At 40.1% G+C, this 24,259-nt stretch overlaps 1 protein-coding gene and 1 long non-coding RNA gene across 3 annotated transcripts; one reads left to right on the top strand and one right to left on the bottom strand.

Annotated features, from left to right (window-relative positions):
- Positions 1-492: 492 nt before the first annotated feature.
- Positions 493-23,657, bottom strand: plekhm2 (pleckstrin homology domain containing, family M (with RUN domain) member 2). Of its 2 annotated transcripts, XM_077513612.1 has the most exons (20): positions 23,290-23,657; positions 16,097-16,203; positions 15,860-15,969; positions 15,686-15,785; positions 14,255-14,342; positions 14,004-14,178; positions 13,679-13,738; positions 11,586-11,862; positions 9,818-10,477; positions 9,673-9,742; positions 8,409-8,499; positions 8,224-8,288; positions 6,994-7,082; positions 6,782-6,914; positions 5,833-6,005; positions 4,558-4,623; positions 4,301-4,460; positions 4,029-4,208; positions 3,840-3,956; positions 493-3,551 (listed from the first exon to the last, which is right to left on the bottom strand). In XM_077513612.1, the coding sequence occupies exons 1-20, from the start codon at positions 23,347-23,349 to the stop codon at positions 3,414-3,416; spliced, it is 2,919 nt and encodes a 972-aa protein (XP_077369738.1). In that variant the 5' UTR covers positions 23,350-23,657; the 3' UTR covers positions 493-3,413. The 2 variants fall into 2 exon arrangements, with proteins under 2 accessions (XP_077369738.1, XP_077369739.1); XM_077513613.1 differs by lacking the exon at positions 13,679-13,738 and having other exon boundaries at positions 23,290-23,656.
- Positions 16,232-19,078, top strand: LOC144014093 (uncharacterized). Its single transcript, XR_013282395.1, has 3 exons — positions 16,232-17,543; positions 17,982-18,212; positions 18,476-19,078. It is a non-coding gene; the product is annotated as an uncharacterized LOC144014093 (long non-coding RNA).
- Positions 23,658-24,259: the final 602 nt, after the last annotated feature.

The following is a 24,259-nucleotide window of genomic DNA, read 5'->3' as shown; positions in this document are numbered from 1 at the left end:
TATGAAGTAAATTGAGAGATAAATTATGAAATTCTAACCTTTTGGTTAATGGACAATGCACTTTACCAACTGTGCCAACGAGCAGTATCAAGCACCTGGTAACGATGATAAGTTATATGTATAGAAGTGGGCGTGGAAAGTGACACTTAGAAATACATCAACGTCTATCCCATTGAAAATAAATGGGGAAAAGTTGATATTTAACATTAAATTGTGCAGATACTGTAAGTACTGTGGAATCAGACAATATATACCCCGGTAGGAGTGAATTTTTGAAGCAAATTTAAATTTGAACAGTGTAAATCGGAAGTATTGGGAGTTGTTACATGACAAAAAAGTGCTTCAACATTCCCACAATAACATTTGCAAATGCAAATACATTTGCAATGTAAATTATTTACACATAACTTTCATTTTTCACTTTATTCTGTTCTGCCACCAGGTTATGATTTACCAATCCGTAGCACGGTTAACAGTATAAAATAAAAACTCTGGCATGTGCATGTTTTATTTCATTAGTGCTCCATTTACATCCGAACAAAACAGCGTAACTTCATACACATTTTACTTGAATGATATTCTCATGAAAGTGGGGGGATGTCATCCATCATTGGCCAGCAATGTTTGACTTACTGTAATTGGCTCTCTGGGACTTTTTGTCTCTCTCAAAAATAACAGTCACAATCACTTGGAAAAGCAAACGTCACCAACTTTGTGAATCCCGCAAAAGAGATTTCTTTCTCCACCAACCAGCCACAACATTAAAACAGTTTTGATTAACACTATTAGTGGTATTAGTGTAACAATATGTTCCATAGTGTGACTGCCAACAATACCAAATGAAACTGAGAGCTGAGCCTAATACAGTATGTTTGACTCTGTAGTGTTATCAAAATTAGCGACAGCTCTCAGTAGTTGCGCACCAACACAAACTAGCACTGTTCTGTTGTGGCTTCTTGGTACATATGATGGAAAATAAAGTGTGCTGCCGATAATTACATGCAAGGCCCAACTTCAGTAAACATTTTTTGCTTCTTTTGTACATACAAAAACCTTTTTTTCTGAGCTTCATTGAACAACATGGAATTTAAAAGAATAGCAATACAAGAGCAGCAGTTAAAATAATAATAATAAAAAAAGTGGTGAATTTTGGATGCTCAGTACCTTTTTCACCTGAGATTAGATTTGTTTGTAAAAGGGCATCAGAGGCAATCAAGTGGCACTTGGAAAAGATTAAAGCACTCAACATGATGGCACGTGCAAATGAAATATGTACGGCACATGTGAAAAGTCTACACACCCCCTTTTTCAAATGTCAAGTTTGCGTGACAGGGAAAAAAAAATGAGCCTTTCATATATAATTTAAAAACTTTTTTTCCACAAATAATCTGAACAGTGACAACATGTACAACTCAATTAAAAATAATCCTTGCGAAGAACTAAAAATACACTACTGAGATCATGTGGTTGCACAAGTGCGCACACCCTCATAACTGGCAATGTGGCTACTGTGAATCAGTAACATTCAAAACAATGTGAGATGGGAGTCGGCAAACAACTGTCACCATTTTAAGAGCATCTGAATAACCTCAACTTTCAGATGATCTAGTAGGCTTTTCTTGACGTGGAGCTGTTTATGATCCCTTACTTGACAAAATCCCTAGTATTAGCTGAAGAAAAACTACACCAAAGCATGATACTGCCACCACTATGCTTCACCGTAGGCATGGTGTTCTTTTGGTGATGATCACTTTGTTTTTGTGCTAACCATACCTTTTCAAATGATGTCCAAAAAGTTAAGCCTTTGAAGGGGATTACGAATGTCTCAAAATAGCAGTCAGTGTCAGCGCTAACCCTTCACGGTTCTGCTTGAAAGAAAACAATGTCAAGAAAAGCCTACTAGAACATCTGAAATTTATTTGGGGTTGATCAGAGGCGTTTATGTTGGCCGGTGCGTGTTTTAACTTGAGTTTGAATGTGATTGGTTAACTCTGAACACAGCCACAACCTGGTGAGACGATGGTGTACGTCTTTTTAGTTGTTTATTTTTTACTTTTTCAATTGAGTTGTAAAAGATTTTTGGTCAGATTAATAGAGTAAAAGGTTTTACCTTATTGTTTTTATATATGTCACAGAAATCTGGCATTTGGAGCACTACATGTATAGTTTCACATTTGCTGTAGTGACCTTAATGTTTTTCTGATGACAGAAACTGAAGTTGCAAGATAAAAGCACAATGGTCGTTGCAGGTTATGGAAACAAAACAAAACACAAACAAGTGTACCATATCATGGTGAAGGTCTGCCTCCCAATGACACAAGCAGATGTCAACAAAATGTTTCATCTGTACTGTTAGGAAAACAATCATGTGCAAGTCTGCATGGAAGCATCTGCTCATGTCAAGTGCACGAAAAGGCTTTACTCATCTGTTAATCTACACAACTCACCACAATCAATTGGAATATCGTAGAAAGGCCATTTATTTCAGTAGTTGACTTCAAAAGAGAAATTTAAATGTGTTGAAATATGGCGTCATTCAAAATACTTTTCAGAAGGCCAATTCCTACCTAATAAAAAAAAAAAAAATGAGATTGCAAATTTCCATTAACAGTAAATTACAACTTTGTGTGTACTTAATCTATATAATTTTCAACTCAAGCTTCACTTTTTGAAATGAATGAAATGATGACTACATTTTGTTGATTTCCTAATGGATGTTAAGGACCAAATCAGCAACTGATTCCTTATCAATTTATGTTTGTGCATTTTCTGCATTGTCATTGGGAAATAATTGCTTTTTTAATAATAAATAATTGATAGATTAATAGATTGATAGATTAAGAGATTATTAAAACAATTATTAGTTCATTTCTGATTGAATTTTACTAGGAAATGTAGCAGTCCATTGATGGATCAAACGTTTTTTTTGAATTGGTCTTGTTCAGCTCCTTGTTAGAGAATGATGTCGTCCAACCCGTAAGAAAATACTGACCAGTTGCAAGTTTAGAAAAGGTCAAATAAGTTCACCTGTAAATGTTGTAGCGCATTTTGGGTTGAATTTTTCCCGAAAGCCAAATAGCCCTAATGTTTTGCGGGCAGCGTGTATCATATCTGAGAGCCAACACAGGCGATGCACAAGCGGGGAAACATCCTGTAACAGTAAGTCACTATAGGCAGGGATCATGTGCAGCACTATTGACTTTTGTGGTGGTGTTTACATTGTTTGTTTGTGTATTCATTTCTTGTGCATGGCTGCAAAGCATGTGCGATGCCGGTCAACATGCACGAGTTCTCTGAATGAAGTTTCTTGAGCTCTCATAACTGGCTGTGCTGGAAGCACCGGTCGCAGATCATTGTCCTTACGCGAGTGTGCTCACCTATCACTGGCAATAGTGCGCAAATGTGTGTGCGTGTCAGCACCAAGGCTCGCGCTGCGCTCGGCCTCGTGCTAAACTGTCCGCCCGCTGCCAGGCGCTCTTCATTAAAGCGAGGCCTTCGCTGCAGCGTTTTTGCACTGACGGCTCGCACACGTCTTTGTGGGGGAGCGCCACCTGTGGACAGGGACGACACGCTGGTAAATGGGCAGAACTTCACAAGACCGTCACCGATTATGAGGCCTCGTAACACAAATATCTCAGAAGAGGCTGACAAACCTCCAGTCCAAATGCAGACATATTTATAAAACAAAACATTGCGACAAGAAAAACAAGGTGCAAAAACAAACCCACAAAAGATTTGAACACCAAAACTGTGAAGTAGACATGCTAATCATGCTGCTCCATACACACACATATATATATATAAAATACTAAAAAACTAAAACACTCTTCCTAACTCACCTGAAAGATTCTTCTCCACACGCTGTCCAATGCCTCCAGCAGTCTGTCTCTTTCCTCACAGCCACTGAAATACAAGACCCACGGGGGGAGGAAGTGGTCACGATCCGCAGCAAACTCCTGCCAGTAAAACAAGAGGCAGAAAAACGTGTGAAGGTGAACGAAAGCTCGCAGACGTTCAAGTTGACTCACGATGACGCAGTACTCCACGTCAGCCTCCAGGCTGACGGCCTCCACGTCGCAGATGTCGGCGCTGCCCAGCGAGCGGAAGAAGCTCGTCTGGCAGTCCTGATGGCACGTCAGCAGCCTGCTGTCCGTCACCACCAGACAACATGGGATGCACGGGGTGGGGGCCGCACCTTGGGGGATGACCTGGAAGACAGCAAATCGTACACAAATCTTTGGAGTGCTCCAGTTCACGTACAGTTTGGCTATTCATAAATATTTACAATCTCTGTCCTTACTCCTTTGGAGACCGACTGGCACAGCAGCTGCATCCAGTCAGCCATGTCCTGTTCGTTGTTGGCACTGAGCTCCAGCGGGGGGCGCTCCGTCAGGATGACTTGAAAGGCGTGCGGACGCTCGGTGCTGTTTGAACGACGGCACCCTCCGCAATATTCTCCCCTGACATAAGAAGGGGAGGACATGTGGATAGTGAGATGGCATAACTGCCTCTGGACACCTTTGCAGTGACGTAAAAAATAATAATAAAATAAGTTACCCCATAGTGACTGAGAGCACAGGTGTCACATCAGTCCTTTCTGCATAGACATACAGAATTCCATTGCTAGAAGGAGAAAAGTCAGTAGAATTCTGAGCGCCACATAATTATATAATTTGTTCAAAAGGCAAAACTACCATGTTTATGTAAAAATGTATAGGAATCGTTATCTAAACGAGTGGATAAACAGAATTAATGAACAGTGTGGGTTGGATTTGACCATCCCAGTGTAAGCTGTATGTACTGTGTGAATGCTCTGGAAAATAACAATATATTATATATTAATGACATGTGCTGTATATCCAAAAATTTGAAAAAAGTTCTCTTTGCTAACGACACAACTTTATATTGCTCTGAAGAAAATCTGGGGCAGCTTCTGAGTACTGTGGAAAAAGAGCTAAATATATTTAAAAAAATGGTTTTATACAAACAAATTATCATTGAATTTAGATAAGACAAAGTTCATAATATTTGGAAATAAACTAGACATCCAGTCAAAATAATTGTTGACTCAATTAAAATTGAAAAAGTAAATGAAGTAAAATGTTTTGGTGTTATGATGCAAAATTGTGCTGGAAATCACACGTAGAAAATGTTAAAAGAAAAATACCTAAAACCCTAGTTATCTTGTATAAAACCAAAGATATTCTTTATAAGAAATCATTGTGTACATTATATTGTACATTATTATGCCATACCTGATTTATTGGGTCGAAATATGGGGAAATACATAGAAAACAAACACACAATCTGTCTTTAAATTCAAAAAACAAACAAAAAACATACGAATAATTAATCACTCGCATTATATAGAACCAACAAATCCGTTATTCATTAAATTAAATACTCTCAAATTCTATGACCCTGCCGAATTTAAAACAGCTCAAATAATGTACAAAGTATACAATAACCAACTTTGCCACAATATTCAGAAGTTATTCAAATCAGAGAGGGCTGTTGCAATGGGTTACGGGGCACAAGCAACTAAAAAAAAACAATGATAAGAACAAACATAAAGAAAATGTGTGTTTCTGTTAAATGGGTTAATTTGTGGAACAGTTATGAAATTGAACTGAACTGTGAATCAATTACTGTATTTAAAAAGATAGAAAAAGATGTAAATCAGCTATAAATGTAAATAAATGTGTATGTACTTATTAGGGCGTCATGGTGGTCGAGTGGTTAGCACAATCAAATAAAAAATAAAAATAAAAATAAAAACAAAAAAACACACACACACAATGAAAAGGAAACGCGCTAGATTTGTGTACGAACCTGAGGACGAGGTAGCAGCTTTTCCACAGCTCCTTGCCCAGGTATGTGGAACCAGCCCGGTACTGCATCAGCCCTTCCTTAGCGCTGGAAGGTAATTTCATGTTGGGCAAGGTCGTATCCATTGGATCCTCCCAGTGGACCAATGAATACAGATGTATCGAAACTTCAGAAATCTGCAGGTATACATACAGAAGCACTGCTTCAAGGGTTCTCGTTAGGCCAGTGATAATCAACCACCGTGCCTCTGCAACTTACTTCGTTGGTCTCAAATTTCTTGACTACAAATCATTTCAGAACAAGTAAATGCCCTTTTACTCAATTGCATAAGGTACAATCAGAGTAGCCACCTGAGGCTATTTATAGTGCAATAGTACATAGTACAATATAGCAATAGTTTTTGTGTTCAACTAAATAGTACCAGATTACACACTGAGTAGGGTAAATATGAGCACAGATCATTATTGTATACTTCTATACCGGTACTTTTTGTGACATTTTTATTGGTGGTGTGCCATGAGAGGTTTCTTGTGCACTTTGGCTCAAAGGATGGGAATAACTTTTTTTTTTCCTCCATTCATTTGCTCCCAGAAACATATAAATACGTTTGATTTTAAATGTTTCAAGTGTCCCAAACATGTAATTAAACATTTTCTGTTGGTTTTTTTTTGTTTTTTAATGCTAGACCATATAGAAGGTGGAAGCAGAGCAAAGAGCTCAACCAGGGGATGAAACTTAGCTATGTTCTAATGCTAATTGCTGCAAAACGGAAACAAATAAAAATATACTTTTTTTTTTCCTGAGTTCCATGTCTTTATAGCAATAGAACACAATATTTTGTGGGCCTTGCAAAATCGGTCAAAATCCAGTAAAACTGCAGGGGATTGCTTCTGTGAAAATGGCTGGGAGTGAATGCGTTTTAAACAACAAGAGGACATGAACACGTCTTCACCTCACAGTGAGATTCCTGGGAGACAAATTTAGTGAGAGCAAGTTTTTCCATGGTGGCATCAGTCAGGATGGAAGGATACGGGGGCTCGCGACAACCTTTCACCATTGCCGTCTTAAGAACAGACAGGAACCATCTGGAGGCAAAAGGTGATGAGATTGCCGTCGGCAGCCGATATCGTAAAGGGTCATGGAGACTTGTTGACACACACTCACATGGTCAAGGAGGCATCGGCTGTGTCTAACAGGAACTTCCTTCTTCTATTAGTGCAAACTATGCTCACTGTCTGTTGATCAAGGCCCACCTGAGAAGATGTCACTTTTTAAACACAGAACACAACAGCGACAGAGCTACAGTGACATAAATCTCGAGATAGGTAGATGTAACCATGTCAATATCAATATAGTTAGACAGATTTTATATAGATAAAACAGAACAGAGATAACTGCAGATCTATTTATACAGATATCGAGCGAGTCATATAATGGATAAAAAGCCTATATACACACACACCAATTCCAGGTTTTTAAATTGAAAAATAGACCAAGTTAAATAAAGTCAACACTTCTTCCACCATTAATGTGACCTGTAACTCTGCAAAAAAGAACGTTTTTTAAGACAAGGTAGAAACAAACAACTGGGATGTAGTAGCTCAAGTGTGCACGCGCCACGGTCTTATTCAATGGCGATGTCGCTGTGTTCAAAACTAACATATTTCAAACTCATTTAAATGGGAGTCGTAATTCCAAAACGTACAAGCACAACACTGCTCATCATCATAACTAAAGTCAAGAATGATGGTAGGGTGGAGTCAGTGTTATAAAAGTTGCCGGCTTCTGCTAGAAAGCTCAAGATATTCTAACTTTTTCATCTTTCAGAATGGCAATGAATCAACCCTGCACAGCGCACACATCCAAATCAAGAAAGCCTCACTAGAGTTTTGGAATGGCTCAGCCAGAGTTCAGATATAAATCTGGGGTGATCTGAAGAGGGCTGTGAACAGAAGAAACCTTCACAATCTGACAGATTGAGACCATTTCCAGGGTCTCACTGTTATGACTCCTACCCTAGAATAAAAATAAATGGCAAAATGTGCTGCAACAAAGTATTAGTTTGAGGCTGTGCATATTTATGCAACTAGGTTATTGTCGTTTTTTTTGTTTTCCTTTTAAAAGATTTCAGTTATTTTTGTTTTCTTCAATTGAGTTGTACAGGTTATAGTTCACATTAAAGGTGGATAGTAATTTATTTTTGTTCTGATACTCTAAAGTATTTTTTTTAACACTGCCTAAACTTGACATTTGAACAGCAGTGTGTATACTTCTTATATCCATTGCATACAAACAGAGATAGATTGAGCTAGATAGTTACAGATAACAGAGCAATTATCCAGACAGAGTGTGACATAAAGGCAGAAAGACATATAAGGCAAGAAAAGATCTTACCGAGAGATAATCAAGCTCATTATAAGAAACAGCATCTTCCACCGTGTAAGGCTTTTCTGCTGCACCTGTGTAGAATAATGCAAAGTTTCAACACAGTTTCAAAGGTAGTTTGTAGAATGCCTCAGAGATCACAAAATATATGGTTATTGGGACAAAGGGCAACATTTCCTTGCTGACTCACTGACCTTTCCTCAGCAGGTAGATGTAACAGTCAGTCAGCAGCAAGTAAAGAGGCTGCAGGTCCCCTTCCATATGGCCTGTACTCATTCTCACCATCTAAACAGATAAGATGGAATGCTGTTATAATGGACTGCATTAAAAAAAAAAGAATCCCCCAAAAAATCAACAATTAGCTTCACACAATACTGTAGCTAGCTAAGGATCTGAGACTTACACTTGTACTGGACCACAGCTTCAAACAATATATGCACAAACTGCTCATAAAGACATTTCAAAAGAATGCTCTTTGCAAATATTCCAAATGTAGTGGTGCAATCAGCAAGGTTATTTTAGTTAACTAAAACTAAGGAAAAAACTAAAATTCAAAAGACAATTTTGTTAATGAAACAAAATTTTTTAAAAACTAACTGAAACTACATTTTATGTTTACAAAACTAAGACTATAATTATAGCAAAAATGTCGTTTTAGTCTTTGGAATTCATTTAATGCATGAGCCTTTGGGATGATCTAATGTGATTTTAAGAACGGTGGATTTGATATTAACCGGAATAAGGACGTTTGAAAGTGTGTAATAAAGAAGTGGGCAGCACGGTGGGGCTGAGTGGTTAGCACGTCTGCCTCCCAGTACTGCGGACTCGTGTTCAAGTCCAGGCTCGGACCTTCCTGGGTGGAGTTTGCATGTTCTCCCCGTGCTTGCGTGGGACTTCTCCGGGCACTCCGGTCTCCTCCCACATTCCAAAAGACATGCATGGCAGGTTAATTGGGCGCGCCGAATTGTCCCAAGGTGTGCTTGTGAGTGTGGATGGTTGTTCGTCTCTGTGTGCCCTGTGATTGGCTGGCAACCAGTTCGGGGTGTACCCAACCTACTGCCCAAAGCCAGCTGAGATAGGCTCCAGCACCCCCCGTGACCCTTGTGAGGAATAGCGGTCAAGAAAATGGATGGATGGATGGATAATACAGAAGTGACGTCATCTCGCAGCAGCCAATAGAAAAGCACCTTCAGATGATGTTGCTCCCATGGTGTTTTTCAGTGCAGTAAAGTGGTGCCTTGAATACAAGTGCCTTACAGAGCACTGGTTTTTATACAATATTTCTGAGTGAAATATTTCTTGTTTCTTGCCAGGCTAGAACAGATGATTTGCATTTCCCCATTTCCATTCATTTCAATGGGGAATGATGATTTACGATACGAGTGTTTTGCGTTACAACGGCAGTCAGGGAACTTGGATCTTTAGGCGGCACTGTATGAAATATAATAAGATGATCACCCTGAAGAGTTGTTCCTCATTCTCTCTGAACACATGGATCATGAGGAGTAGCAAGTGGTTGTTGTCCACCCTGAAAGACAAAAAGTGGACATGAAACGCATGTCGTGGAATTAGGAAGAGCACTAAGAACAGATTGCGTCCTTACTTAAATTCAGCAGGATGAGAACTTTCAGAGGGACTAAGCTTCTCCTCTTGGACAGCAGCCATTTTACACTCATCCGGATCATGTTCCTCCTCGTTCTTCACGTCAGGTTCCCGTCCTGCTGGCGCTTTTCCCTCTCCTTGATCTTCATGGCCACCTGAAAGTATCGGCGACTGGCGATGCTCTGTAGGGTCATGGTGCCCACCACCTGCGGGAGCAGAGTCTGGATTCTCGGGGGTAAAGCAGAGTACGTTTTGATGGGCCTGCATGAGGTCTGGGCTTGAGTCCGGGTCAGGAGGCTTGCCCCCAGAGTCCTCTCGAAAGGGCTGCTGCGCAGGAGGCTCGGGCGGGTCCCAGACCTCCTCGTTAAGTCTGTCCACGACATCCCGCAGGGGTTGACCAACGCTATCCATGGAGGTGTCGGTCATCTCAGGAAGCCTTAGCAGGGCCTCCGCGTCATTCTCATCGCACTTCTCCACCAGCTCTGTTCCAACCCTGTCAAGGTGGATTACAGTGCAGTTCAAAGAATTGGAATCTTCCGCGCTCGGGAAGCTGCTGTCCATTTCTATGTGCTCGGACGATAAGGAGTTATGGATGCTGCCGATGGAATCTGTGGAGCTTTTCCCACGTCGTTTTTTGCTGGCTTTCCTTCGTCTTGCCATCCTGGATGTGGAGAGCAAAAAGATGTACATTCTTATATGTAGTCAGTGAGTAGTTGTTCAAATGGTGTACAATATTACAGTGGTTGTTTTTTTTTTCTTATCCAGTGCAGAAGATTTGCATGAAATGTTTTAGTTTTTTTTTTAAACATTTATTTAGGTATTACTAACTTTTGTTTGCAATACACTAATTGAATCAATATGGAAATAGTTTATCAAATTTTCCTACATTTACGCACAGTGATAATGGTGAAACTGTACATAAATGTGGGTTAAAATATTAAATGTAATTTTTAGGAAATTAATTAATTACAAATAAATTCAATTACAATTATTACACTCCACATTAACTACAAAATCAGCATAATTGTCAAAAAAAGATTATTAATAATCTTGAATTGTTTAAATTTATACATGTAAACCTTTTTTTGGAAAAAAAACAACAAAAAAACTAATTTAATAAATTTTGTTTCATCAAAAGAAACTTGCATAGTGTTTCAAAGAATTTCATTTGTCTTCACATTTTTTACGTTTAAACTAGAGCTGTCAAACGATTGAATGGTTTAATCAGATTATCTTAGAACTTTGATTAATCATGATTAATTGCTTAATTAAAAAGGCATTTTATCAACATTTTTTTTACCCGCCTGATTTAAAGAACACCTGTTATGTGCTAATTTTTACAACATTTGTTATGTTAATGAAGATGTCATCAAAAAATGTTAGCCACTGCACACGCTCATGCTCCTCTTTTTCTAATCACTTAATTACTTGCTTAAAATAAAATGGGGGTGGGGGGGACTCCAATAGTTTGACATGAACAAATATTCTGAATGTCATACGCAAACATGTACTAAACACTTTACTTTAATGCATGTTTATTGCTCAAACACAACCTGTGCTACCTTTAACCATCTGCTGTCCCGCTAATTAACTAGTTTACACTTTAATTTTGACAGCACTAATTTAAACATTTTCTTGTTTTGTACCAAAAAATGAACGATCGTCCCAAACGTGATTTAAATTATTACCAAAATAATTGTGATGAATATTTTCATTCATAATCAAGCAGAACCTAAGATAAAGTTAAGAACGTCAGCAATCTACTTTACCGAATGACTTCCAGCTCATTGTTGATGCTTTCTGTGTTGTCTCCAGCGCACGCGATGTGACAGGCGGCCACGTGAACCGGCGTGACGTCGGCTGAGGTGTTGGTGTCCGAGTCGTGATTGAAAGGGTTGTATCTGGACGTGGGACTGGGCGGCGATAGTCGGGCGCCCACCTTCGCCTTGCCATTGCAGGTAGATAAGACCACCGAGTCGCTGATGACTGTCAGAGGATCAGAACCGCTGGACCTCGGGCAGCTGGCCTGGTCGGTCAAGTCACCCTCTTTTTTTGTGGAAAAGTGACACCGAGACAATGAGTTATGTCAACAATCATCTCATGTTTGCTTTTTAAGTAGAAATACCCAGAAACATTTGGCATGTTAGGACTTGTGCATTCTTTATGTTGATCAGCAGGATCCAAAACATTTAAGACAATTATAGGAAGACATAAAGTTGTAGTAGTAGTAGACAGGAAGATGTGGCACAGGCCTATTATGAGAATTTCTTTTCGAAGATGAGAAAACTCACATAGTGACTACACTGAGCCCACACAAATTCACATTCAGCATTTGTTGATTTGAGTTGAAGAGCTTCAAATAACCAAAAGCTGTTGATTACTAGCGGAATTTGTGTCATCATTAAAAACAAGAGATCAGTTGGCCAAATTAAACCCATTTAGCTGATATATATATATAAAAAAATAAAAAATTAAAAATACAGCAGTTTTAGCACATTACTAAAGATATTTGTAATTATCGCTTTGCACTTCAGCCTCAAAGTTCTAAGTTTCAGTTTGTATGTTTCTCCCTGTGCTTGCAAGGGTTTTCCCCAATGAATATATACTTTCCTCTAGTTGACTTGTGAATGGTTACCGGTATTTGTGTGTGCTACCTCGCCTCTCGCCCAAAGTCAGTCAAAATACACTCCTGATCGACCCTAATGAGGATAAGCGGTAAGAAAATGGATGGATGGACAATTGTTTATGACCATCTCTGATCAGATTCGAGGCCAGTGTCACATATCAGACACCAAGAAGAATCATACAACTGACACACACTGGACAAGATGAGAAGAGTGACAACAGCCGCACTCGTCTCACTGTGCTAAAGAAAAAGGAGGGTTAGGATGACACCCGGCATGAGCTTCATGCATGATACAGTAACAGACATCAGCAGAGCAAGCAACATCACGTGATGGATGATCTATTGCGTTAACAACAAAGCCTAATCATACTGTACATTCAAAATTGAAGAAAGGTACAATGGCACTTCGAGATACGAGTTCAATGAACTCCGAACTCAAAACACTCGTATCGCAAATCATCTAAAATATGCATATATAAATTTCAATATCCGTTGCTTAAACGTTTGTCATAACACTGCAAATGATCCCAATCATTAGCCCATCTATGCCGTTTTCCATTATGCGTTAGCATTGCGCTAGTAGGTTTAATTCTCTTATTTAGTTCGATTGTGAAATTCAACTTCAAAAGAGGTTGAAGCCGCATCTTTGAAGAATTGTACGCTAGCTGTCAAACAGCTGATTACTGTGAAGTGAGTCATGTTTGCTGCTACCATGCAGCACTGCTATCTCAAATTTATGCTAGCAAGTCAAAGCAAAAGAAAAAAAAATGTCTATCTCAGAAAGGGCACCACTGTAGTCATGAAAACAAATGCATGTTATGCAAGGAGAAATTGTAGAGTTTGTTTCACTCTGACAAATAGCCCTTATTTTATTAATTAAAATTGTTCAAGATATTGAACTATACAGAAACTGTTGTGATAGAGCTATTATTACTGTGTAAACACTGCTATCTTGCGACGTTTATCAAAGGAGTTGCTGCGGTTATGCCAAAGGCCATTAGCAAGCCACTTCTGATGATCAAACACACTCAAAACCGAACCATAACTAAACGTGCATCCACAACTTCAATTAGAACAATGTTGGTTTTCCACAAGAAGAAACACATGTCACCTAATGTTATGGCAAAGCCGTGCACACCACATACATTAAGCAAAACAATGGAAAACACAGCGGAAAATAAGGGAAATCGGAAGGACATGGATTGGTAGGAAGGAAAGGTTGAACCAATGTCCCACCTTCCCAGTCTGCACTTGGCATTGCCTGCAACACGGGGAAGATGTCACCAAAATCATAATCTAAAAAAAGGAGGGATAAAATGAAACAAAGAGAGTTTTAGACAAATTGAAAATAATATGAATTATGGCATGCAAAAAAAAAAATCAATGGCTAGAGAGTAAATAGAAAAGTAGGAACTAGAATTATAGAAATCTGAACAACAGTTATGTGCTAATCCATGATGCTTGCCACTTTTTCTTCACTTGCGCCAAGTCGTAATGTCAAAAGAGCAATTCAAGATCCACGTTACACTTACATGGATAACGTAGATAATGTTCGGCTCACCTTCACTTGAGGGGGCGATGGCACTGTCATCCCACTCAAGGTTGGTGGAGGTCAGGGAGGTGAAGGAGTGCAGGGACAAACTGTCTGAGCTGGGCAACCTTTCTTCAAAGTCCAACAGGTTGTGCGGTTTGTAGTAATCTGGCATGTAGGCGGCCACGTCCAAATAGGGCACATCCTGGAGCATCAAATAGGGATGTTTAGAGACGCGTCACCGGTTCATTTAGGAAGGTAAGCGTGAAAGAGATGCGGACCAGTTCCAGATCGAAACGAATGAACTCCAATCCGGCTACCAGCGTGAGGAAGAGCGTCAGGTGGTCATGACTGCAGACCAACGCATTCCTACAACAACAAAGAAATAGGATTGTGGATATTAGCTTCCGTCACAATATTTGACTACGCTGTTACTTCTTCAGCCATTTGCTATCACTCAATTAGTTCATAAGAGTGCAGGAGTCGAAGAAGACTTGTGAATTTGGGCATGAAACACACACATTATTTAGTACACATTAGTACACATTATTTTTATATACGTGACATTATATCACTGGCGATTCACTTGTTTCAGTTGCAAGGCACCTTTGCATAAAAAGGTACGTCATGTGTATCATTTTGCTGCATGCTTGGAAATAAGAAAAGTAGCACCAATAAAACATTTTGAAAGCCACAGCAGTATTTGTTATGCATTTATGTTGGCTATTTGTTTTGAGTTAAACAATATTTACAATGTGCTTGAAAAGTGTGTGTTTTAATAAATGTAACTGTGTTTTAAAGTTAATTGTGTCTATTGCATGTAGGAGGGGTAAAACGGTATAAATAAAGTTTTGTCTGCAACGAGACAAGATTTCCTAAAATTGACACTCAAGTCAAAATGCAGTCTGGAATGAATGAATGAATGAATGAATGAATGAATGAATGAATTAATGAATGGATGGATGGATGGATGGATAACGCACAAAGAATTGAAAATGTGATGAAGAGTCTCGGCAAATTGAGTTTATTGTGTTTTTGTTTGTGATGTCAGCATGGAAGACCTGGTCAAAAATGTCTTAAAATTAGACTAAGAAAAATATCTCCTCAACCGTTTTGGTTCCTGGACTAGTCAGGGAAGCCTGCCTCTGATTGGCTGACAAGTTTCAGTTAAAAAAAAAAAAAAAAAAAAAAGAAAATCCACCAATAATTATTAATACTGTAATTACAGGACAAAATTTCCAGGGGTTCTCACGTCAAAATTACCGTCATGTTTAATATGATTAGACTTGCTCAACAAATAGAATATTATTCATAAGAATCGTGGGAGCAGTAGCATAGCTCATGTACTTTAAGATTCACTTGTTTTTCCATCACTGTATTTGAAGATCTGAGCGGCATTTGAAGTGCTCATTACATGTTTTTAGAAAACTCCACAACGATGGCGGCCACTTATGCTGTTCCTTTTATATGGTCTCTCGTAAGCAGGTGGATCTGAACGGTGTATGCAGTCGATAAATGTTGGTTTGCTGTAACCAAACTAACATCGTAACATAAAGGATTGCACTAATTTACATTAACATAAATGTGAGATCAAAGACTGCATTTTCAAATGTAACTGCTCATTGAAAACTGCCAAAACAGCTTGGAGGGCGAAAAAAAAAAATGTATGGCACAAAATGTCCCCCGTATGTGTGAAGGGTTGAATGACTTACTTAAAATAGTACTTCTGTAGCAGTCCTTGATTCTCTTGGAAGAGGCGGAGGTAGCTTTCTAAAGAGCTCTCGCTCAACGCCAGGTATAACCATGCCCGACCTAGTAGCACAGTTATCGTAAGGGTTCGTGGACTGCACGCACGAGTGAGTGTGAGGATGCATGTAAAGACTCACTTCGACCCAGGTTAGTTGCTATGTGCTGAAGCTCGTCGATCTGGCGGACAGCCTCTCTTCTTGTGAAGTGGAGGACAAGAACCCAGTAGCCTGACGAGATATCCTGCAGCCTGCAGTGGAGAAATCATGCTCAAATGACTTGTGAGTCGTGACACATTGGTGGAAGGTGGTGTTTGCAATGTTCGTTCATTGGAGGCATTCCATTGCATCGTCATAGAAATATGACAACTTTCTTACCCGTAGAGTAGCGCATGGTCTAGGTGCTCGCAGAGCCGCTGCAGAACCCGGTCATGGTTCCGGATGGCTGGAGTCTCATCTTCACATGCCGCGAAGTAACTCTGCAACTGTAGAAACTAGGGGTGTCACGATTCGCCAACTCCACGATTCGATTTAAATTTCGATTTTGGGGTCACGATTCGATTTTTTTTTCGATTTTTTTTTTTTTTTTTTTTCTCCGCTCCCCCACTTTATAACACAGAGGCATATGCTTCTGTAGGCTAAGGCTAGTCTATGATCATTGGTTCTATTCATTGTACAGTAAATCTTATTTCAAAAGATCGGCTACATATAGGTGATGCAATTTCCATATTATTTTTGTGTAAATTTATGTAATATATGATAATTGACATTAGGCAGGAATGATCAAATTCAAAGAATTTATTTACAATATAAAGTTAACCGTCTTGTTCTTACTGAAGTGTAAAATAAAAAATAAAAAAACAAAAACAAAAAGTCACAGTGGGTGCCTGCCATCTATTGACTGTTTTTGGTTACAACAGTGTGCTGTGCGTTCCTCTTAAAATAATGTGCAATGTGCAACAACAACAAAAAATATATTGTATCCAAAGTCATGGAACAAATACAGCCTGAACAAACTATATCCCAACATTTACAGTTGCTGGGCATACTGTAGCGTGGTTCAAGTACACTAATTAAATGTTTGAATCCAGCGTTTTCCAAGGCTGCAGGTCTGCTGCTATAAATAGACCTATGGATCTGGCGTTTCGCGCGAGCTGAAGTGTGTGGAAGTTTCACTGTAAATGAGGATGAAATAGTTGGTTGGACCGTTGTTTTCCCACTTCTAGTTGAATTTGATAAATCTAAATCTTTGTGATGCCTGCGTAAATGTCCCGTCATGTTTGTCGTGTTTCCCGTTGTTACGGCTGGCGGCTCGGGCCATTCAGTTTGAATGCGCCAGCGCGACACTCTGATTGGAGGACTGTGCCAGCGCGACACTCCGATTGGACGACTGTGCCAGCGCGACACTCCGATTGGACGACTGTGCCAGCGCGACACTCCGATTGGACGACTGTGCCAGCGCGACACTCCGATTGGACGACTGTGCCAGCGCGACGCTATTGTGTATCCGTGTATTATACCCCTATAGGTCGCTTGCACATGTCGTCACTTCCGCCTCGGATTTCTCGTAGTCGCCATGCTGGGTGGCCTCCATTTACGTAGCGATTCGGTCTAACACGTATCTATCACGTTTGTTTTCTGCGTTTAAAATTGTACATTGTTGCTGCATCGTTGGCTGTTCGAACAAAGCCAAGGGGGAAAATGGTCGGTCTTTTTTCCGAATTCCGAAAATAATTAGGAACCAGGGCCTGGAGACAGAGGAGTGCGGACTCCGGAGGGAAGTCGTTACTTTGGGCTCGTGTGTGCAGCGATCACTTTGTGAGCGGTAAGCTTGTTTACCTTTATTTAATGCATGAGGATAAATAACGTTTCGACCGCCCATATATGGGCAAGTTGCTTATGTTTTGGATTCATGAGCAAGCAAGTTCGGTAGTACAAGCTGGCTAGCGGACGTTAGCCGAAAGCTAACATCGAACATTTTCACCCAAGTAGTGCCAGTGCAAAGTGTTTACTGCTGAAATTGGATTGATTAGTCTTGGGCTTTTAATGCCGATAACATGTTTTTTGGTGGCAAAATGTAAACTTGGAAAAAAAAGAGACAGAAGGGGCTGATGCAAGAAAACAGACCCCCGGGGGTGATGCAAGAAAACACCCCCGGTAGCCTACACATCATGCTAAAGAACTTATTCACGGCCACCCTACTGCGGTAAAATAACCAGTCTTTCCATATTTTATTTGTTTATATATTTGTTTATTTTAACAGGTCGCCCTGCGCCCGTTTTTCTGTCCAATCATCCCGACTGGGCTCCAACATTAAAGTTGGGTCCCAAGTTACAACATCTATGTCTCAGCCCAGTCGGTGCCAAGATATGAACGTGCACAGGAGAGACAAGCAAAGAAAAGACGACTCGAAGTGGCAGAGATTGTTGCAGTTATGCAGCCAGATGGCTCCAGTAACCTGTACCCTCAAGTACTGCTGACATCATTGACTCTGGTATGCCACTCAGAATTCATTACATGATATATTGTATGCATGAGTGAATGTATGTGTTTATGTTTGTGTGTGTACACGCACCTTATATTTTAGAGACATTTGGAAGTGTTTATAGAAATAAGTATTTGCCTGGAGCAATGTTCATACATTAAAAAATGTGTACATTTCTTTTACACTGACAAAAAAACTATACTACTTTACTATATTAAACCTATTACTGGTACCGTATTTTTTTGTGATTTTTTCTTTATTTTTTTCTTTAGGGATCTCATGCCACACCGACTTGATTGCCAATGACATGATGGAAACGAAGGCGAGCATCAAAGCATTGGAGGAGGACAACATGCGACTGTTTGTTTGGCGCTAATAAAGGCAGCGTTTATACAAATTCTATTGTTGGGTTTGTTTACAAAGCTATACATAATACAAATGACAGGATTTGACTCAATGTGCAATATGGTCCCTCTTAAAGTAATGGCATAAATCTCTATTATTTCTAAAAGCACAAAAAATGAAGTGAATAATGATTAGATGTAGTAATTTCAGGGTTAAAAATTGAACTGTTAATTAATGTAGTTTATTTTAGCACAGGTGCCTACCATCCTGATGACGGTATGATGTAATGTTGATGGGGTACGCAATGACTTTCATTATGCTATGTACAGAGGAAAAAGTTGCTCTCTTTTAAATTTGTTTAATGTAAGACAAGTACCAGTACTGTGTTACAGTTTTCCCAATAATCCTTGTTTCACACTTGTCACAAAACCACTGTCCTTTTGGCAGTCTAGATTGGCACACTTCAAGTGATATCATTTGATTTTACAATCTGCTGCAGCACAAAAAACTACTTTATTCTGCATCTTTGAAGTACATGAGCAAGTGGTAGGTGACAGCGGCTGAGCAGGAACACTGTCCACTGCTGATCTAGTAAATGCTCTCCCGAGCAGTTCAGGTAAGGAGGGGACTTTGGGGGAAAAAAACTCTGGCTTTTCCAACTGGCCAAAACGAGCGATCTGGGTGGACTCGCTCAATCACACTTTGTCCACACCACAAAGTCGCAGAAGTCCGTCCAGTTAAACTCATCTGTGCCTGAATCTGAAAATATTACAAACATTGTAATGAAAATATGAAACATAGAATTAAATAAGAAACTACAAAAAGTAAAGCCATACATACCTGGTAATAATATTGGTGTTGTCGTGACAAGTGATGGGAATTGTTGCCATCTGGCACCAGACAGAAATTGGGTGTTGTGACAGCCTCCTTAACCGTGAGATCATAAGAAAAGCTGTCAGTATGCTCAGTAGTTACCATGAACACGTTTTATTGTACTGGAAACTGAAACTAAAAATACGTCCTCTGAGAGTGGTTAACCTTAACCATTTAGAATAAGTTGATTAAGTAACATGTAACTAGTGAAAGGGTAGCATTAAATTTAATTAAGCCACGGGGAGGCTGTGCAGTTACTTTTTATTCTTATACGCTCTGCCATATTTGCCTGTTATCAAATTGTTAGAAAAACCACATCAGGTAAACCTAGCTGTGCATGTAAACACAATGATAACAGGAAGCCTGAGAACAAATCAACATTTTTGTGTGCAGAATTACCAACACCATGTGGTTTACTTACGTGCAACAGCAACCGTTTCTTCTGATGCGATGTTAAAGTTTACACTCTGTATCCACCCGCTTACAAAATAATTGTAAGCCTCCAGGGATTTGTTGGCGTGTTATGGAGCATGTTGTCAACACGAGGTAGGGAAAGATGTCCAGAGATGTCACATTTGGCCAGCAAGCTTTCTCCGTAAAAAAAAAATCACCCTTGGTCAGGACGTAATTAGGATCAATCCCGCCACACAGAGACACCTTCTGCCTGTATCGTTGTTTTTGATCTTCCGGTAAATCGTGAAAATACTGCGAAAATTACATCAGGTTGATAAGCTCTACCGTGTAACTCGCGAGTGTACCTTGTGAACCAGCGGACACCCAATATGGCGCCCGAAGGAAAAACTCCCATGATGCATTACGATGTGCAAGCGACCTATTAGTTATTGTTTCTCCTCCGTTCTGTCAGTTCTGTCAAATGCGGTTATTATTTGTTCACCTTCCACTTTCACTCCCTTGTCAAACCCCTGCCTGAAATTTCAATTAAAACTACTCAGATGTTAAAGTCGACCCGTGTTTATCTACTCTATATTTTCTGTTATTGTGTTACTTCCCTTCCCCTTGACGAGCCGGGCGTAACACCGTGGCCGAGTACAGTACGCGCACATAGCATATCTTGCAACTGTGGTCTTTTTATCGACAACGTGAACGTTGTCGACATAACTCACCGGGAACGCAAAATGTTTCCAAACTGGTGACGAGAGAAGCGGGAGCGGCTTGAAGCACCATTGCTGTGTCTGTCCGCGCTTGCCATCATGACTGCAGGAGAAGTCAGCTAACAAGTGCCGTTAGCTAGTAGCTGAATGGCTGCGTCTCATTTGCTTTCCTGGGAGGTGGCGGTGGCGGCGGCGGCGGTGGCGGCGGGCGCGGGGGGGGGCATCGAATCGTGTGTCCTCTCTTCTATTTCGATGCTCGAAATCGTGACGTAATTTCGATCGATTTCGATAAAAAATCGAAATCGTGACACCCTTAGTAGAAACACATGTCATTGATGACGACTCAGGCGTGCGTGTCATTTATTTTTCATATGAAGAACTGAAGAAAACTTGGATATAAAAGGAAACATAATTGATCTCTATTTGGCAGGCAAAACTCATTTTCATAATATTCACCAAACATTCTACAGAAGCTAAATAATGGCTTTGTTTTAATCTAGATAGTCTAGACTGGCTTTCTTGCAACTCTTGAACTGGGATGAAATGGGTGAGATTGGCTGGCAACCAGTACTGCCCAAAGCCGGCTGGGATAGGCTCCAGCACCTGCGACCCTTGTGAGGAATAAACAGTTGAGAAAATGGATGGTTGGAGGGTACAAAAAAAAAAAAAAAAAAAAAACTGCCATGAAACTCTTTTGTGTCTGAAGTGGAATAATCAACTATTTGAGGCCTAATCAGTTTCTGAATTTGTTATGTTTGCTAACTAATCCCTAAAGTTTAGCCAACCTTACTACTCCAATCGGCAAAACAATATTACAAGCCAGGGAAGAATTTAGAGCCAAGCAGTTGAAACTGACAATTTGACCCCAGTCTACTAGAAAAGACCAAAGTGAAGGCAAAACACATTTGACAGAACTAAAGATACGTGGTGGAAAGACTCAGAAGTATTGACCAGAGGCAGTGTTGTTGTATCCGAATGAGATCAGTGAAGGGACGTTCATGAAATCATTCATATTTTGACCAAACATGAACTGGAAGTTGTGCGTGTGTGCCTGATGAATGTTTGAATGAACGTGTTCATTCTGGAGTCTGGGAAAGGGTTTTGAATGGCAGCTCATTTTTTGTTCAGGAGTGCCATTTTCTCACTAAGACTTCCACAAAGGGGTGGTGGATAAATAAATACCTTATTTGGAAATAAAGCCACTGAGACTCACATTACCACATGCGTCCTGAAAATGTAACGCATGATGGCAGCTTGGAGGTGGAAAAAAGGCAGTGGTTGTTAACTTACTCAGGAAATCTGTATTGGTTGTTAACAAATAGTAAAGTTATTGTTTGTTACTCCCTCTCAGATATTACAGCATTTTCCCTTTGGATTTCGCTGGGGGTGGGGGTGTCTGGCAAAACATTAGGCTTGGGAGCACTGAAGTCGCACATGGGTCACCGTTACTGTCACCTGAAGACTTGTGGGAGGTTTAGTTACAGATTGCGTTAGATGGATAGAGGTAGCTGCATCCATCCATATATTTTCTATCACATATGCAGGGTCAGGTCGCAGGAAGCCCAGACTTCCCTCTTCATCCACCTCTTCCGGGGGTGATCCCAAGGCATTCCCAGGCCATTCGGAAGACATTTCGCGAATGTGACTGCAGTGACAGGTGATCTCCTACCTTAGATTTTTATCTGTGATTGCACATTAAGGACAACTGTCCAGTTTTTGTTTTTGTCATTAAAAAAAAAAATAAAAAAATAAAAAAGCCATATAGTGTGTAATGAATGGGTGTCAAGTGGCAACAACAGGAAAATGACAGAATTTTGAGGGTAGCTCAAGGACATAGTGAAGGAAAAAAAAAGAACTATGAACTAGCTTATTTTTGGAACGGTTGACTTTAGTGTAACATTTTGAATCATGAACTGAACTAATTAAAATTTGTGAATTGAACTTTGAACTAGTTTGCATAGAAAATGAACTTGCCCAACACTGACCTGGCCAGATGCTTTACTTTCAGATTGAGGGGATACCTTGGTTGACATGATATATGACATACGGTACTTGCATTAACACAACAGGATGTAATGTAAGATCGGATGCATTGATTGTGGCCTGTACAAAGCAGTAGGATACCGAATTAGTTGAAAGTCATTGTTTCATCCATCTCCCTTCCTCACAAGTCACAAGTACAAGGAAGTACACACTCTACAATCATGAACTCATTCACGGTCACAGTCAGTATTTGCCATTATATACAATTCTAAATAGGGCACACGGACAGATCGATTACCACATTTGAGGCTCTCACACGAGTAACAACAAGCAGATTGTGCTCCTAAATCTATAGTGGATTCGAGCTTTCTAAAGCAATGCTTTTGCTTTGTTTATTCTACAGTCCTTTGGGCATTTACCGGCCTCAATATTTTCATAAATCGGTCTTAACAAAGGCAACATTTTGTACATAATACTCTGACTGGTCTTCATAAGTCAGCCATGTTTCAAATGTATTGAATGCGTCACACTGATAAGAGAATAAGTATCTATCTATAACCATGTAAATGTGCAGCAGGCATCCCATTTCGCACCACACTCATGCCGCAATGTCTCGAAAGCTGGAACATGCATGATTTGCTGTAGTTGAATTTGAAATGACAGCAAGTAACCGTGCGTAAACAGCCAAACAGTTCGCGATGGGCGCATGCTTGTTTCCCAGATTGCATAAAATAGGTAGGGAAATGTTAGTACGGTATGTGATGGGCGCTCACCTTTTTGACGGAGGAGGAGATGTTTTCCAGAATGCGGTCCCTGACTTTGAGTTGATCCATCGCGCGCGGTTCCCTTGTTGACAGCAGCAGCCGCAGACTGAAGCCTGTCAGCTGACTCTAGCTGGCTTCTGTGCTGCTATTTTTGCTAAAGCTAACGGCGCCGTAGCTCACTTTCTTGCCGGATACAGCTTTGGTAACACATTTACAATGTCTGTAGTAAACGCCACTTTTTAGCATCATCGAGTTACTTTACGTATACAGTCCTACTAGTTACACACAATCTAGGCACAGGCGGCTAACTTATGCTAACTTTCTGCGCTACATGGAAAATCATCGCATTCGTCGCAGGAAGTTCTACGTCACTGTACAAGTCACAGCTCAAAGCCCCTCCCTCCAACCAAAAGCTTGCAATATCTTAAAAACATAATGTGGAAGGTTTTACTCAGATGTTTTCACTTTTAACTTTTTTTTTCAGTTTAAGTAAAAACAATATTGTGCATAGTTTAAATGACATCTATGGGAATCAGATGTTTGTCCATGACCATTCTCTTCCAAACAGACCTGTTTACTATGTTCACTTTCATTACAGGCCAGACAGTGAACCTGCCTGGTAGTACCTACATAAAGGCAGCTTGAGCCTGCAGCGATTTCTTCATTCAGTGCACAAGAGGAGAGATTTGCAGCTCGTGGCTGCTTCATCAAAACGTGCCCTGGGCACCTGACACTTTGAACATCGCTGTCCTGGAGTAACTTCCTTACTCACACAGCTGGCTAGTATGTTTTTGTTTACCTCTTTCCCAGATGTAATCAAGGGGGCACATTTTGAACAGTGTATGACATCAAGAAGGCACAGAGTCCTCAAGAATCCTTCCAAGGGCAGAGAGTACTTGGAAAAGCGTTTTCGATTTGGTAGGATTACTTTTAAAGGGAAAACTTAACATTTAGTTTTGATACATATTTTGTTACAGCA

Source organism: Festucalex cinctus, chromosome 2, assembly GCF_051991245.1.
Source record: "Festucalex cinctus isolate MCC-2025b chromosome 2, RoL_Fcin_1.0, whole genome shotgun sequence".
Lineage (NCBI taxonomy): Eukaryota > Metazoa > Chordata > Actinopteri > Syngnathiformes > Syngnathidae > Festucalex > Festucalex cinctus.
Note: the sequence above shows the minus strand (reverse complement) of the source record. Positions and strands in the feature narration are given on the sequence as shown.

Bases quoted from the DNA above. Each gene is read 5' to 3' on its own strand.
- plekhm2 (XM_077513612.1), bottom strand. From the start codon at position 23,349: ATGGATCAACTCAAAGTCAGGGACCGCATTCTGGAAAACATCTCCTCC. The intron at 13,739-14,003 runs GTGAGCCGAACA...TCCTTTTTTTAG, and splicing joins CATCGCCCCCTCAAGTGAAG to ATTATGATTTTGGTGACATC. The intron at 4,461-4,557 runs GTAACTTATTTT...TTCTTATGTCAG, and splicing joins GTGCTCTCAGTCACTATGGG to GGGAGAATATTGCGGAGGGT.